At 42.9% G+C, this 17,806-nt stretch overlaps 1 protein-coding gene across 1 annotated transcript in view; it reads right to left on the minus strand.

Annotated features, from left to right (window-relative positions):
* Positions 1-17,806, minus strand: part of PLB1 (phospholipase B1) — a 106,542-nt gene that overhangs the window by 28,073 nt on the left and 60,663 nt on the right. The window contains exons 32-45 of the mRNA XM_081904735.1: positions 16,791-16,849; positions 15,115-15,188; positions 14,486-14,529; positions 13,769-13,877; positions 11,765-11,816; positions 11,533-11,613; positions 10,226-10,291; positions 7,435-7,535; positions 6,133-6,214; positions 5,654-5,758; positions 4,358-4,453; positions 3,437-3,508; positions 1,580-1,657; positions 505-565 (exon numbers count right to left, since the gene is read on the minus strand). Coding sequence (XP_081760861.1) covers positions 505-565; positions 1,580-1,657; positions 3,437-3,508; positions 4,358-4,453; positions 5,654-5,758; positions 6,133-6,214; positions 7,435-7,535; positions 10,226-10,291; positions 11,533-11,613; positions 11,765-11,816; positions 13,769-13,877; positions 14,486-14,529; positions 15,115-15,188; positions 16,791-16,849 — 1,080 coding nt within the window. The remainder of the gene's footprint in view (positions 1-504; positions 566-1,579; positions 1,658-3,436; positions 3,509-4,357; positions 4,454-5,653; positions 5,759-6,132; positions 6,215-7,434; positions 7,536-10,225; positions 10,292-11,532; positions 11,614-11,764; positions 11,817-13,768; positions 13,878-14,485; positions 14,530-15,114; positions 15,189-16,790; positions 16,850-17,806) is intronic.

Below are 17,806 nucleotides of genomic sequence, written 5' to 3' on the forward strand. Positions count from 1 at the left end.
AAGCAATGGCACAAATATTCCTTATGGGACGCATTTTCTAAATCCTGAATTATCTTGGTTGCCATATTCTGAGTTTAATTCTCTCTTTGGGGGGCAATCCTGCAAGCAGTTAGGAAGCTTAAATTCCCCTGAAGTGAACAGAATATTCATTGCATACAGCATTTCCACCCTTATCTATACCCACAGCAGCCCTAAAGGTACTTACGGCTGTGATAAGATACTCTTTTCAGAGCTCTGAGAATGCTGGTTTTAATTTCAAAACAAGTCTACAGCCTTCACAGATGCAGAATTTGCAAGTGCAGAAAAATGCAATGGACAAAAATGCTAGAATCTTAGGAATAAATGAAAAATGAAAAAGAAGACCACGTTTATCTACCAGTTTCCCTCCCCTCCCCCCTGGTAATGTCGCAGTAACACCCCCCCCCCGAGACTTTGAAAAATGCAAAAGAAAGAGATAGCAAAACTCTGCATTATGTGTTCTTTCTGTATCTCCTTATTTCTCACCTGATGTTGGGGCTTTTTTGGATGTCGCCTGTCCAGGGCATGACAGATCACTACCCCAGCTCTTAAAGACAAAAGCAATCAACACATCATTAGAAGCTTTTCAAATGAAATGAAAATATATTGAACATGCAAGGATTTCAAGTCATGGTTCAGAAGCCCAAGAAAGCCCCACTTCCAGCCTTTGGGGGTCTATACTAAGCAGCCTCCATTTATTGCCCTCATCCCCAGGATTCATACTAGAGATAGCATGCTATCATGTAGTCCTAGTTTTACATCGCTTTCTGGGCAACCAGTAAACTCTTTGTGCCATTTCTTTAATTTTATTACGTTTTATAAGCTCACTAAATGAAAGAACACAAAAAACAACCACCAACGCGATAGCAATCACATAACACACTGACAGATGTTCTCTCAGCTCCAATATATAACATCAATAGCTGAATCCTACTGTGACCTGATTGGATCATTGCCAAAGCAAGATGACACCTAATTGGCTCTCTAAACACTCATGCTCATTGGCTACATTCAAATGAAAGAAAGTTACTGTATATCAACCTAAGTAAGTTGTGCTTCATTTTTTCTGGTTATTTGGCTATAACTTTTGATAGAATACAGATAATTGAACAAACTTTGTTGCATTACATTCTTCATTAAATTATCATTCCATGCATGTATAATTTTATGGTATTACTCCAAATAAAAGTGGTGTTATGAGCCATCAAATCTCTGCAATACACTTTTCCCAATAGGTTTCCACAATTTTGGCCACTAGTGTACTGTTACTTATAATTCATATCACACCTTTAGCATTTGCACATAGATTTACAATCTTCATTTTGTTTGGTCTTCAAACAGCTCATTGCAAGAGGCGCTGGCTGCATTTGCACAATTAAATCCATAAGGCAGGATTCAAAAGTCAAGTTTATCTCTTGCAGGTGCATCCATCTAAAGAGAGCTCACCTCCCTTAACAGTCACTGCGGGGTGCTTATGTGAAGTGTGAAAAGATCCTGTAGACAACAGATGTTCAGTACTATGCTCACATGTATAAGGCACAGGAAATGAGAAAGGAATCACCTGGCTTGGCTTCTGTGTGGGCTCCAGAGGCGAATGTGAACCATTGCTGTTTTTGTAGGTTCCCAGGAATGGTTGGTGCTAAAAGAAAGGAAGAACATTTCAAGCTCCAAATACTGCGGAATTTATGCCAGCACCAGAAGGATGCATTTATTAGAGTTGAGGTCTGTGGGGCTTGCCAATATGAATTCAATTTAGTTCTGCAATCATGATTCTCACATAGAAAAAGAAGAGTTTGGCTTTGAGAACCCATTAGAGAGAGAAGGGTAGACCAGAAAGTAGACCAATAAGGTAAAGGGACCCCTGACCATTAGGTCCAGTCGTGAGCGACTCTGGGGTTGTGGCGCTCATCTCACTTTATTGGCCGAGGGAGCCAGCGTACAGCTTCCGGGTCATGTGGCCAGCATGACAAAGCCGCTTCTGGCGAACCAGAGCAGCGCACGGAAATGCTGTTGACCTTCCCGCCATAGCGGTACCTATTTGTCTACTTGCACTTTGACGTGCTTTCGAACTGCTAGGTGGGCAGGAGCTGGGACCGAGCAACGGGAGCTCACCCTGTCATGGGGTTTCGAACTGCCGACCTTCTGATTGGCAAGCCCTAGGCTCTGTGGTTTAACCCACAGCGCCACCCGCGTCAAAGTAGAATTTAAGGATTTAAGAATTTAAGGATGGAAAACCTTTACCCTGAAGGTAAACAAGGACATCAAATCAGGGCAGTATCGCAGTTACTTTGGAAAACTGTTACTATCTCTCCTATTAATTGAAATTTTATTGTTGCATTCTGCTAGTTAGCAATCTGTACATTTTTCAAATAAAAACTAAAATATAATAAAATTTGAAAATCTAACTTTTGCACATAAGTGGGATGGACTTCTGAGTAAATGTGCATATGCTTGCACTCCTAGTCCATGTAAATAAACCTGCAAGTTTATGGAAGTGAGCCAAGTGAAATGTACTAGTTCTGCTTGGAGAGATGAGAAGCACAAGGAACTGGCAAGGCCAGCAAGAAAACTGGAGGCATATTGTGGAAAGGTGAAGCTTTCTATTTGTTTTCTCTGCTATGTGGCTTAGTAACCCCTGGGCCATAACAAATGTACATACAGATACACAGATGAACTCAGTGTTGTAGACTGGGACAGAAAGCTTCAATCTCTGACAGAGAAAGCTTATATGTGTGTGGGGCGGTAGTTTCTATGAAACTCAGTACATGTATCCCCCCCCTCTTAGGCAGGGGTTGTGTTCCGGGCCCCTGTGCATGTAAGTGAAATCACATAAAGTGGGGAGCATCCCCTAAACACCATTTAAACACCGTCTCTGCCGCTCTCTCACCAACCCAGACTAAAAATACTGCATCCAAAAATATCCAACAACTAGAATTGAAGCTCTGAGGCCAGCAGGCGGCTGGAGGAGGTGCAGGAAAACGGGGCCAGCAGGAGGCTAGAGGAGGTGCAGGAAAATGGCTGCTGCTGCTGCGCTACCCCACACACCAGCTGTTAGACCGGGAGGCTTAGCAGCATAAACAAAGTCCTGCTGTACCTCCGGTCTCTTTGAGGTTTCCTCCACCCTCACTGATGTCCTCTTTGGGCTCTGGGGAGGGCTTCCTCATGAGCCATGAAGACTCTCCAGCTCTCTCCTGCCATTTCTTGGTTTGAACTGAATTATTTAATTATTTCCCAGCACCATGCACATAGAGTTGCATGTGAGTCAGTTGTGCGTAGGTAGGGGGACACCTGTATTCTAAAAAGAGGGCTTAGTTGGAAAAATAATTGATCACACAAGACAGTGGCTTATCCTTTGAGTGTTAGATTGCTGACACCCACATTTGACACCTTTTGCCCTGAAAGATGATGCTCTATTTACCAGAGTTGGACAGCTCAGGGTTACATTATCTGTAAAGTTGAAGGAAATGGATTTCTTCCCTAAAGGTTGAAGCTGCAAAACAAAACAAATGGTTATATAACAGTGTTTCTTCTCCCCCCCCCCTAATAATTGTCTTTCAAAATAAAAACTAATAAATACTATGATGCATTTGTTCCATAATTTGATCCCTGAGGCACTTTGCAAACTCATTTTCTCAAGGGTTCTCAGTTTTATTGCCACTGAAATTTAACTCAAATTCTAAGTGAGTGACACAGCAACTGACTACAGGACAATAATTTCACAGCAGTGAGAGCAAGGATTATCTCATCTTTTCCTGGAAGCCTTTGGGTCACCCCCCCCTTTCCCTATGCTCTTATGGTAACTTATCCAAAACACATGTAATTGAAATAATCATATATTCTTCTCCTGCCTACCGTTGTTTCCATATGTACCTTCCTGTTGTTTCCTTGTTTCTCTCAAGTCTGTAAGCCCCTTGGGAATAATTGTTATGCCTGCTCCTTAGAAGGCCTCATGTACATAGGTGTTACTATATCTACTATATATATTTTTAGAAGTTGTTTGTTCACTATGAATTTGAACATCCCTTAAGAAATTGCAACCAATTTTTGTATGATGGTTCAATGAACTTTGTCTATGTCTGGATAAGATTGGATACCATCTTGAATCAAAATGGCGGCCTAAACCTTTCAAAACTGCACTGTTTTCAAAGTAGCACAGATTTTTTTTAGTTTCTTAGAATTCCCGAGAAATTCTGGTTGCTAGTAAACAAATAAACACATAATCTGAAGACAACAGGAGAAAATCTGAATATGCAAAATATACAAAGGTCTTTGCTACCCAGGAGATATACACTGTACAAATAAGAGGACATTAGCAAAATCATCAAATCCCATGCCCTACCATATTGTTCCAGAGGGCCCGAGAAAGCTGGGAATGTGACTTTTGACTCAGATGAAAGCAATCAGGTGCAAAGAAAGAGATGTCTGGACGTCCATCCTGAAAAGATTGAAAACATTAGATTTTTGAGGGGGGGGGGGTTCAAAGAGACAATCCCGAAAATTCAATCCAGTGAAAATGTTTGAATTCTTTAGTGTCTAGTCTGAAACTATCAGAGACTGCCTCAATTCTCTAGTAACTAATATTCCTTTTCAAGTCAATAGCAGGGGGTGGAGGCATTACACGGTATGTGTCAATTCTATCAAATTTAATGTGAGCTCTTTCAGGTCAATAAAGTTCTTGCGTTGCCAGAACAGTTTTTCTTAACTTTTCTTGCAGCATAAATTGCTTTTTAAAAAGTTACTTCAAGCCTGAAAGAACTATGAAACATGAATTAAAAGGATGCACAACAGAATACAAAACGATAGGTCACATTTATAAACTGCAAAAGAGCAATTTATGTAAACTGACAAATTACAACTTGCTGCAAAAAATGTGAAATGTTGAAATCAGTCAACATTTTCAAAGCTGATGTAACCTTGCTGGTGTTTCTTTAAGAGTGACAAATAAAGCAACTGTCAGTCACAGTGAATACTCAGCCTTCAACTATAGTTTTAATAAGCCCTGGTCATTTCAATTCCACTTTTGAAAACAGTTGCATAGTATCTCAGTCTGAAAGGTTCTTTTATGGCAGGACAGGTTTTGTCCTTGCTAACAAAGCTTCTTCGTATTTTTGCTTTGCATTGTGCTTTGTATTTTGGTATATATATATATATGTTCCCAATCCCAGAGAAAATTAAGAAATGCTGGTGCAGGTCTAAACTAAAGGGTACTGGGTCTTCATACCAGTAATCTCAGTTCACAAACACTGCAAAGGTGCAGGAATAGAACTCATTACATATTTTAACTTCTGTACGCAGTCTAATATGGAATACTAGACCACTAGTCTGAGTGTTCTGTGAACCCACATGGAAGTGCTGGCTGCTGTGCAGGAAGTCCTTCTCATCACCTCAATATAGGTCAGTGTTCACAGACCACACACTATGCTCAGTAAGGATCAGACACATGATCCTTGCATGAGCAAGGCAGGATGAATGCTGAATAATCAAGCCGCCCCCAGAGTCCAAGACTCAATCCAAATTGCATCATAACAGCCTTACGTCAAAATTTCAAGATCCCAAAGAATGTCCTAAAAGCTCTGCAGGCTTTCTTATAAGGTAAGCAACATCCATATCCATATTCAATCCAGCCAAGACACACCTGTAGAAGAGGAAGTATGATGCTTTGGAGGAAAGGCTGCAGTACTACTGTAAAATCTTCTTGGGTGTCATACTTGCCAGTCTCCACTAGGCTTTGCAGACTGCTCTGTGGAATAAAAATAAAAGGAGTTCCTCAAGAACAAACCATGGTTTGTAAACAAACCGCAGTTCAAGGCACGCTAAACTATGGTATAATGTTGAACCATGATATAGCAGAAAGTGTGGGCCAGTGTACTGTTAGGAAACTAATTTCTGTGCCAAAAACAGCACAGAAACAACACACATAATATACATGGTCCAGATTATAACAAATCATGAAATGCTGGTGGGGTTCTCTTGAGACAGTTATCCAATTTTTGTCTCTAGAGTGTGGTAGTTTTAAATCATGTCGCAGGTTGCTATGGGGTATAATGCAACAACATTCATACAAAGACAGCAGGTAACTGGCAAAATGACAATATTGATTCTTTGCAGATATACCTGATAAGCTTGGACTGCTTCCTTCATCCTCGCCAGCTCTGGTGAGCCTTCTTGAATGGTGAGAACACACTCACAATTCTCTCTGCATATGAAATTAAAGGGAATGCGGGACAAAAACAGCATATATTGATAAAGCAGGACTGCCATAATTTGGAACTACGAGTAGTTATCATGGTCACTGTCTGTTGGCTGTTTCAGGTCATACTGATGTTTAAGAGGATAGATTATCTCATTGTTATCCATGCTATAAAGTACACATTTTTCCTGTATTTTTGGGTTTTCCTTTTATTTATTTATTTTTAGGATGTCATAAACTGCTTAGAGATTGTATTTGAAATAAGATAGATGATAGATAGATAGAGATAGATAGATAGATAGATGATAGATAGATAGATAGATAGATAGATAGATAGATAGATAGATAGATAGATAGATGATAGATAGATGATAGGGAAATATAGAAAGTAGAAAGTCACTGAAAATCAGAATTGGAAACATAAAAGAAATCAGAATTATAGAAGTGATGGTAGGGGATTATACTGGATCCAAGGACTCAAATACAATTTTAATGTTTCACTTTTGCCATCGCAAGAAACCAAGGATATCCAGAGTGATTACTACTACTCTAATTGGGGTGGGGCAGCAACCGAGAAACTTATAGGGCCTCAAAGACTAACTTACCATAGAATAAGGTTTTCGAGGACTGCAGTCCACTACACTAAGGATACTAAGGAACGAAGACAGACTAAATATAATCTATTTATTCTACATCTGTGTTTTGTTTCCCAAGGAAATCTGCTAAATCGTGACTTGGTAGGGAAAACACAACCTGCACAATATGACATATTGAGGCTACCACACATGGCTTGTTATGACAGATCCTGCTGGCTTGTAATTAGCTTTCTCGAAATGTCTAACACAAAGGCATTTCAGAAAGTTTTCCTATTTTTGTTCCATCATGGGCTTTTGTCTCATTTTAGCCGATTAAGAATTTGCAGTCCGAGAGATGCTTCCATTTCAAGCCCTTCCTCTGTGCTAGAGTAAAGCCATGCCTAGACATACCATTATACGGGGATCTCACCTAACATCCAGTGAGCAGATCATTTGCTTACCATTCACCACTGTACATGGCTTCTCCCAAAGAACACTGGGAATTGCAGTTTTGTGAGGGGTAAACTACAGCTCCTAGGATTCACTGGGGGAAGCCATGTGCTGTAAGTACCTGGTGGTGTGGATGCCATGCAGAATGGCCCTAATATACTTGGATGGCATGGATACAAGAAGAGACGAAAGTTGGCTTACACCGCTAAATGAGCAGGGCAGGGCAATCTGCTATCCAGAAACAGTTGTCTCAGAGGAAGAGGGTCCATTGCATTCACCAGATTCACCAAAGCTTTCGGCACCTGGTGGGAAAGGAAGCACTAAGTTCTAAGAGACAACAGCATGTGAAACACAGGGCTTGCATCGTTTCTAACTCTATGTCAAAGCAGCTATCAAGCCTGATTCATTGCTCATCTTGTTTGACCCACTTTCCCCCATATCCCTACCCCTCCACATGGAAGCTTTCCAGGAAGATTAGATAATGGTGATTAATGTTAATGTGAGTGTGTCATGGTCACCTACAGAATACAGTTGGTGACAGTAATTAGTGATATGGTGGCACAAGTCCACCACCCCCTACCCAGTCACATTATATTACTCATTCAGGCACATGGCTCCCTTGTGGCTTTGCAATAATGCATGTAGGATGTCCTTCTATAGTCACTGAAACATCCCTTTGGAGAGTTTTATACCATAGCTAAAGGCTTCCCTGCACAATCAAGCACAGAACACTCCAAGTGTATATTATCCTTTCCAGGATATCCACACATTTTCTAACTAAATCATGTGAAGACCTAGGACATTATTATTATTATTATTATTATTATTATTATTATTATTATTATTATTACAGTGGTGCCCCGCAAGACGAATGCCTCGCAAGACGAAAAACCCGCAAGACGAAAGGGTTTTTCGGTTTTTGCGACGCTTCGCTAGACGATTTTCCCTATGGGCTTGCATCGCAAGACGAAAGCCCATAGGGAAATCTCGGGGACCTTTTTTAAAATGCTGGCGGTGGGGAGCAAAGCCTTTTCCCCCCCTCCGGACTTCAGAAGAGGTCCAGGAAGGCCGGCGGGGGCGAAAGGCTTTGCTCCCCACCGCCAGCATTTTAAAAGCGGTCCGGGATAGCAGGGAAGCGCTTCCCGCTATCCCGGACGGCTTTTGAAGGCAGGCAGGGGGGGCAAAGACTTTTGCCCCCCGCCCGCCTTGGGAAGAGGTCCTGGACCTCTTCCGAAGGCGGGCGGGGGGCAAAAGTCTTTGCTCCCCCCTGCCTGCCTTTCCGGGGGCTTTTAAATCGCCCCGGGACTGTCCGGGGCGATTTAAAAGCCCCCGGACGGCTTTTGAAGCCTCCCCCCGCCGCCCGGCATCGGGGCATCGTCCCGATGCCGGGCGGCGGGGCAGGAACGCCTCCCCCCACCGCCCGGCTTCGGGGCATCGTCCCGATGCCGGGCGGCGGGGCGAGAAAGCCTCCCCCCGCCGCCCAGCTTCGGAACGATGTCCCGAAGCCGGGCGGCGGGGCAGGAATGCCTTCCCCCGCCGCCCGGCTTCGGGGCATCGTCCCGATGCCGGGCGGCGGGGCGAGAAAGCCTCCCCCCGAAGCCGGGCGGCGGGGCGGGAAAGCCTCCCCCCGCCGCCCGGCATCGGAACGATGTCCCGAAGCCCGGCGGCGGGGCCGCGAAGCCTGGTCGCGCTGGCAACTCTCCGCAAGGAGCGCTCCCGCTGCTTGCGGAGAGGTCCGCGAAGCCTGTCCTGGACCTCTTCTGAAGGCGGGGGGGGGGGGGCAAAAGTCTTTGTCCCCCCTGCCTGCCTTCCCAGGGGCTTTTAAATCGCCCCGGACAGCGGAGAAGTCCTCCGCTGTCCCGGGCGATTTTAAAATGCCGCCCGCCAGAAGAGGTCGGGGGAAGGCGGTTTCCATAGGAACGCATTAATTGATTTTCAATGCATTCCTATGGAAAACCGTGCATCGCAAGACGAAAAACTCGCAAGACGAAGAGACTTGCGGAACGAATTAATTTCGTCTTGCGAGGCACCACTGTATTATTATTATTGGTATTTGAATTTATATACCCCCCTATACCTGGGGGTCTCAGGTCAGTTCACAGAATAAAATCCATATATAAAATCACAGAATACATAATAAAAATAAAAACAACAACCCAATAGCACCCCCCCCAAAAGAGCACATGTTAAAAGGGCATAGGATGTAAATCAGATCAACCAAAAGCCTGGTTAAAAAGGAATGTAATTGCCTGACACCTAAGGGTGTATAATGAAGACGCCAGGTGAACTTCCCTGGGGAGAGCATTCCACAGATGGGGAGCCACTGCAGAGAAGGCCCGTTCTCATGTTGCCACCCTCTGGACCTCTCGAGGGGGAGACACATGAAGAAGGGCCTCAGAAGATTATCTCAGGGTCCTGGTAGGCAGTGGCATAGCAAGGTCAGGTGGTACCAGGTGCAGAAAATTTCTTGTCACCACCCCCCAAATTATTATTATTTGCCTGCAAAAATTTTGGCATCTCGGAGGTGACAGCCGGGGCGGACCGCACCTGCCGCACCCACCTTGCTCTGCTGCTAGGTTCATATAGAAAAAATGGGATAACACGGATTAGGCAGGGAGAAGAGGGAGGACTTTGCCACATATTACTAGACATATTCTATGTGCTATTTGAAGGGATCCCATGACCCCTATTTAACTGAATCCTACATAGCAATAGTAGATTTGTATGTGCATTATTTGAGTCCATGTATAGGAAGGGGAGAATTGCATTTCTCCACCAACCAAACAATACCACTTTAGTACTGAGAAATTGTATGAATGTGGTAAAATGTGACCTCACTTGAGGTTGGGTGGGTAGTATGAAATTGTAGTCAGCCTCAGACCATTTCAAGCGATGGCTCTGAAAATCTCCTTTAAAAAAAAACCACTGTGCGATTATGCAGCAACATCCTAAAATAAAATGAAAAGATGCTCTCCAGGCAGCAGCCACCTACCTCTGAATGAAGAAGGTCAAGTGCTTTTTGAACACGGCTTGAAAAGTTTACAGCTGAATAGTGATCCTGATACATGTAGGAGGCAGAAAGAGAAAGTTACTAGTCCTAAAAAAAGGTAAAAGTGACCTTTGCAAAGCTCATAAAGACATGAGAGATTAATCATGCAAGTCACTCCTTACTAGGAAACATAACATGGAATTCATGATGTAGCTAAAAAAAAATAAAAATGATGCTAGTGAATTTGTGCATCCCAATTAAGAGTTACAATGAACAAATAAAACCTTTCCCCAAAAATTAATTAATTAATTAAATGTGTATACCACTCTTCATTCATAGATCTCAGGGTGGTTCACAACATAAAAATACAAGATAAAAAACACAAAATACAAGATGCTCTGAATCTGGCTGTCTCGATCATTGTGGACAGGACAATAATTATACTGTTTTTGCATAATATGACATCTGCACAATCTTGGACCCCTGATGACTAGATGTTTCCCTGCCTGTGATACGTCACATCCTTCAGCTCTTGGGAGAGGGATAGAAATAACATACTGAATATTCTTAAGACAGCGAAGGAGTCAGAAAGTAGAGAATGAAATGGATGTTCTGTGGTCTACAAATTTCCAACATGATCTGTTTGTATAGCAAATGCACCATTAAGTCTCCAACGCTTTCTTTCATCTCAAAGAAACAAACCCTACAGGAAGGTCACATTTGGAACATCTTGTTGTTGGGGAAGCGAGGCAGACCACCCTCTTTTCATAACCATCTTTAACCAAAACCAGCATCCTAAGAGTTGATTTGATACCTGAAGCTACATCTTCAACTTCAAAAAAGCCCTTGGGACTCCCTAAAATTTGAATTTCCTTGGTCTAATAGTTCTGACACTCAGGTTGTGGGCCGCTAAGGCTGTTCAGAATTTTTTTATGTGTGGCTAGTAAAGGGCTTTTGTAATATTAAGCAGCCAAAATGAACCACACGGAAGTGTGGAGTTTATCAACTTGTGTCTTTAGAAAACACTACAAACTGTGGCCAGAGCAGGTAAGAGAGTCAATCTCCTTCCAGCTTCTACATAAAGCTATTTTTTAACCCAGAATGATCCTTTAGGCAGCACAACTACCTTTGCTCTGGTGCTCATAATAGCTAGAGCCTCCACCCAAGCCATCTAGGCTGCATTAGGGTCTCCAAGCCATGAGTTTTCATCTTTTACCATCACAAAGCAAAGCCTTTACTGATTCCCTGCAAACCACCATTCTGGCTTTCATCCAACATCTCAGAGCTTTGAGAACATCCCCATAACTCACCATGTCTTTGCAATAGTTGCACAGATCATGGACTCCAATGAATACAGTTATGACCTTCCAGTCTGTGTCAAAATTGATTCTCTAAGCAAAGAAAAAAGAATGCACGTGTTACCATTGCTGGCTTATTCACACAGGTATATAATGCATGGTTGCCAACCGACATGAAGCAATTATCGGCGACCCTTCGTATAATGTAACAAGTAAGCAAGTTTCTTGAATGTTGTCAACCTACCGAGTCATTTTTCATTAATTTCACAAGGTGCTTTACTTGGTCTGGTAATTTCCTAGGAAAGAGGGGACAAGGTAAAATGACACGGGGCATATATTGGATGCCTGAATATATCTGTAGACTCATCCTTAAAAACAGGTATGTACAGTAAGAAGTGGCTATTCCCATTTTACCAAGAGAGAACTGCAGTCCCAGAAAGGGAAACAACTTGCCCAATCAAACCTGGTAAATCATTGGCTAAAATGGAATTTGGATTTCCTGAGACCCAGGGGGGCACTTTAAGACTATATTGTCTTTGTTTACAACTGGACTGGGAAAACAGGACCAAGGAAAAATGAGTCATCTGTGAAAGTGCCTGATGACTCATTTCTAACAGCAAGGGAGCCCCGATCCTAAATTAGTCCTCTGGCAGTCCTGGACCACAAGAAGGGAGAGCAGGAGCCTTGAAGGTGCTCCTCAAAAGTTAGCGTGTGGACAGCATCTGGACAGTTTATGCAAAGGTGTGCCCTCTTTCTTTGCCCTCTTTTTTTGTGCTATGTTTCCACCCTTTTGGTCCCCATAAGCAGAGATTCTCACTTCCGCTGGGGTACTTTAGTGAAAACACACAAAAGCAGAAAGAACATTTGAAATTTCCTTTCAAAACCTTAATCGAAACCAGGAACTGCTCCTTCTTTGAGTTACTTTTTTTCAGCTCCTAGCTTTGCTCTATAGTCCCTGACTGAAACAAGTGCATGAAAAAGCAGTCTGCAAAAAAACAACAACCCAGAAGACTAATGGAAACGTTAGGCTTTTAAGGAAGCTCCAGGGCTTGGAATGAGCTGAAACACATTTCATTTCTTTCCCATGATTAGGATTGTGTGACATTCCAAATGCTACTTTGGGTTCTTGGTTTTGATTTACATTCTTCGACAATGAAAATGAAAATAAAAAATGGTTTCATATCAGCAGAGAGGAATAGTCGGATTAGGTAAGGTAATTCTTTTCTTCCTTTTGTTGCTGTATGGTATTCCAGGAACCATATCAAGTTTACTTTATCTCTGCCAGATAAGGCTGTAAATACTATGTGGTAGAAATGACTTCTAATATGTGTGTCTTTGAGAGTTCAGGGACATCACCATAGTATCTGAGCACATAAAGACAATAAATGAGACTATGGGAAAGGGGAACACCTGCCTTCTCTCACTGTACTAAATATGAACCATATGGATAAATATCTATGAAAGCAACTTCCTTCATGTTTTCACAGAATGACTGCAAGACAAAGAAGCTGGGCAATACTTAGGACTCACCTCCTTTCTATCAAGGCCTAGTTAGGCTGGGGTCACATCCATGCTACGTATTTAAAGCCACTTTAATTGGTACCACTTTAACAGACATGGTTTCCCTTGAGAGTCCTCATGGAGTTACAGTTCGAAAGCACGCAAGTGCAAGTAGATAAATAGGTACCACTGTGGCGGGAAGGTAAACAGTGTTTCCGTGTGCTCTGGCTCCCATCACGGTGTTCAATTGTGCTAGAATCAGTTTAGTCGTGCTGGCCACATGACCCAGAAAGCTGTCTGTGGACAAACACTGGCTCCATCGGCCTGAAAGCGAGATGAGATAGTCGCCTTTGACTGGACTTAACCGTCCAGAGGTCCTTTACTTTTTTACCTTTACAGTTCCCTTAGCAAACTATAGTACCCAGGATTCTTCAGAGGAAGCCATGGCTGTCAAAGTGATATAAGTGAGTTAAACATGGGGTATGGATGTGACCTGGGGGGGGCAGAGGGGCAGTGGCACCAGGCGCATTTTGGGGGGTGCATTCTGCTCCTTGCTGCTCTGCCAACCCTGTGCTGCTGCTGCCCGCCCGCCCGCAGCCCTTGGCAGGCACAACAAGCAAGCCCTGCTAGTCCAGTGCCACTTTGTGATGCTGCAGGGGCTGCATGAGGATGACGTGATGGGCATGCGCCACACCACCGCCGTGAGCTGAACAATTTCCACATGACACTATGCTGTGGATAGACCTACTCAGCTGGTGCTCTTGGAACTGCTTGGTTGAGAAAGGCAGTTGGCTTTCTTAGGTCTCCTGTGCCAGTCGAATATCCCGTGAGGTTAGCATTGAACTCACGGAGGATATCTGAAAGAAAGAAAATAATAACTTTGGTGGTTTAAAAAACCTCCTGTTTTCTTGTTGTTCAAATTGTTTACTGGTTGTCGTTTTATTGTTGTTTTAATGTTGTTACCACTTTGAGCACTACCACCATAAGCAGAAAGCAGTACACGTATTATTCTAGTAAATGAGTGAGTAGCTTGGAAGTATATAGGTGAAATAATTGATGCGGAGTCAGGAACCTGAGAAGATCTTGGCTGGGTGGTTGGAGAAGACAATAGGATGACAAAGTAGGGGAAATGTTGGAGGATGTCAAGCCCTGGGGGAGTGGCAGGATGGCACCAGGCAGAATGGATTTAAGCTGGAGCCTAACTCCATTCAGCTTAGTCATGTGACCTGGCAACCTGGTGGAACTTATGCCGGCAAAAAGGGAGATGTAAGTAAACTGCATTTTAAAGGCTTACTTTCCCTCTGCCAGGCTTAGGCCAGGTCAGCCGCAGTAGTCCCACTCCTGAAAGGAGTTTGAAATAGGGGTAATTTGTGCATGTTTAATTTAAGCCACCATAAATTCCGCCAGCTTCCTGTTCTTAGGATTGCTTTGTAAATCTGGATCCAACCCCTTGAGTTTTACTTACTGGGCAAAGTTGTTACATTCCTTAATGAAGCATCTCCTCCAATGCTGCAATAAGAGAAGAAAGAAAGAAAGAAAGAAAGAAAGAAAGAAAGAAAGAAAGAAAGAAAGAAAGAAAGAAAGAAAGAAAGAAAGAGCCTCTTAGTCAAGTTTTAGCCAGTAAGAGGAACAATGACAAACACCAAAAAGTACATTTCATGCTTTTGCAATGGAGATAATGTGGAGAGGTGCCTGTGGGATTTTCTGCCTCGGGGGCCAAAATATCTTGACTAACCTTGGCGCTGAAGAGTTTCAAAATTCAACATTCACAAGCTAGTCTCCCTATCAGAATAATTGTGGCGTTTCCTTTTGTTTACTTCCTACCCCTTTTATTTAGGTGGGAGGCAGACTTCGGTCTTTCAAATTTCAGTGGTGCCCTGTGTGAGGCCCAGATTCGACACCCACCCCACCTCTCGCCATTCGTTCTGCTCAGTTCACTACATGTGACGCCCTGCAGTGCCCCCTAGGCTCAGTGCCCAGTGCAAAGAAACTAGACACAATGCTCTAAAACTGCCTACTGTATGTGGGAGGAAATATCCACAAATGCAAGTCAGTGGCTATTTGTGGAGCAAAATCACAAGGATAGGTACCTACCTCCAAGCCAGCCCCCAATACTGCGTATTCATATCCATCAGGTCATTTGGTTTTGCTCCAATGCCATTACCAGCCTGCCTCAGAGAGACCAAAGAGATAGATGAAGTTGGCAACTCACGTATTTTGTTTTGTTGTTGTTCATAATGAAAAGTGTACTTTTAAGGTTTCGGGCTCCTAGAACAAGGGCAGCTGACCCTTTTTGTCAGATGCTCCATGGCATTTTGAAAGCTCTAAAGCAGTTGCTATGTACACTGTGTTCCATCAACAGGATTTATGGCTGCGTGAAGCCGGGTTTAGAAACATTATCAGCATGACTCGAGATAACTGGACAATAAATGGGGCAATTAATCGAGAAGTGGCACCCAATCAGGCCAATGAACTTTTACAACACCCTGTCCCATATTCACTCTGTAGAGGATAATACAAAGAATGTGAAATGGAGTTGGTGCATGTGCGCAAATGACTGGCTGGATTAGATGATAATTTGGCACTTTACATAATGTGGCATATGGGGGAAGAGTTTTGGCTATTTTTAGTTTTTTTTTCCTGCCTAATGATAATCAGAATATTATAAAACACATAATAAAATACAATAAAACAGCAATGATATCAAAGAACCCCCAGAAAATATCAGGTAGGAAAAACTTCAATAAAAACACCAGCTAAAACTTATTTCAACACATTTACAACATAGGGGAATGGCCTATTTAAAGAAAACTTTGTCGGCCGGACGGTGAAAGGTCTTTGAAGATGGGGCCAACTGGACACAGTCAGCCTTCATCCCCATCCTGGCTCCACCCCTCAGCTTGCACCTGATAGGGCAATTTCAAACTTTGTGATGGCAGCTGGCCAAGGAGGCGTTCCAATGGCTGGTCACCATGGTGAAGTCATTTTGCCCTCTGGGGTGTGAGGGGTTTCCACACTGGGCTGCAACTGCTGCCCTTGATTAGTCTGCCAGAAAAAGGTATTTGAAGCTGGACCTCAACTGGCAAGGAGTTCTAGAGCCTTGGAACCAGGACCAGATTTAGGTTTGATGAGGCCCCAAGCGACTGAAGGTAATGGGGCCCTTTATATGTCCAGCTGTCCTTTGTCAACAACAAATTGTCGCTGTTTTTTGTGTTGAATATATGTTATATGGTACCCTATATATAGAAATGAGCAAACCAGTGATATTTTAGGGAGCAGGCTAGTAGGTGGGGCCCACTACTTACATCAGAGGAGCCTATACAACACAAAACACTGTTGCTGTATGTAGGTTTTATTTTATTTGTTTTTTATCTTATATTTTGGAAATGTACATCCAGTTTTCTTTTCCTTTAAAAAAAATTTGGGCCCCCAAGAGAGTGGGGCCCTAAGCTATAGCTTGTTTAGCTTATATGTAAATCTGGCACTGCTTGGAACCATCACCAAGAACTCTGGCTAGCTACGTGGATGATTGGGAATAAGGAAATCTATGTGCGGAGCGGTGCATGCAGCCATCTTACATATAAATGTGGTGGCCACTATCTCCCATCAGTGATGACACACACCCTGGCTGTAGCAAATGTTCCATCTGCTTGGCATGCTAAAGTATTCTACATGCCACAAGCCAGTATGTCAGCCAAATACCCTCCTCCGTCTAAGCAAGCAACCTGTGATGCAGCTCGCTTTGGGGGATGGCAAAAAATGTTTCTTACAGTCAAGGAATCCCCCAGGGCAGCAATTACTTGCACGTCAGCTGGTTTCAAGCTATGCACTATAAGGAAAAAGAATGAAAGAAAAAGATGTGGTTAAATTTGCAACAGGAAGGAGAATTATGTTAATCATAGGATGTGAATTAGTGAATGTTTATACTCCAGTGCTGAGAGACATCAAACGTGCTCTGATTCACAAAATTTAGCAGTTTTGTATAAAATAAAACAATGGCCGTGTAGGGTAAGATAGAAACATACTGATCAATCTATCAGTGAAGAGGCTGAATGCCTAAGCTACCATTAAGGATTTTGATTATCAAAAGGTTCAAAGGATAGGATCAGGCTGTTTAATTCTGTTCAGCACTGAATCTTTGCACAACACAAGGAGTTGGTTTTCCATATATATCTGGCACTCCTATGGATTATAAGATACCAGCTCTATAAGTGGAACAATGTTAAAAATACTACAGCACCGGAATATAATTCTAAAATGGTTAAGCATGCACCAAAGGGTTATAATATTGATATGGGTATTCTAAACTTTTTCAAGTTGGTGGGAGGTTTAGGGGATACCCATTTTAAGTAGTGATGGGACAAAGTATTCAGCCCATATGTATTTTAATTCCTTTGTGGGTGGGGTAACCACGACAGATATCCTACCCTGGTATAGGATACGCAACATGGTGCCCTCCAGATGTTGTGGAGTACAACCCCCACTAGAGCCAGCCAGCTTGGCCCATGGTCAGGGATGATGGAAGTTATCATCGTAAAGGTGCCATCTTGGCTAACCCTGAACTGCACTAATTCTTAATAATGATTTAGATTGAGGAGAGAAGTCTGAAGTGTTACCACGCTCCTCATCCTGCTCTTATTTTATGCCCATTTAACATCTGAAGGTACACAGATTTCTAGGAAAGAGTGAAATGGGTTGGGTTTATTTTGCAAATAATGGGCAAAACACAGGATTGGAAGTTTACCTCACAGGAGACCTGTATTCCTACACAAAGCAAGCCAAGCTT

The sequence above is a fragment of the Podarcis melisellensis genome (assembly GCF_964234715.1).
Source record: "Podarcis melisellensis genome assembly, chromosome: 3".
Lineage (NCBI taxonomy): Eukaryota > Metazoa > Chordata > Lepidosauria > Squamata > Lacertidae > Podarcis > Podarcis melisellensis.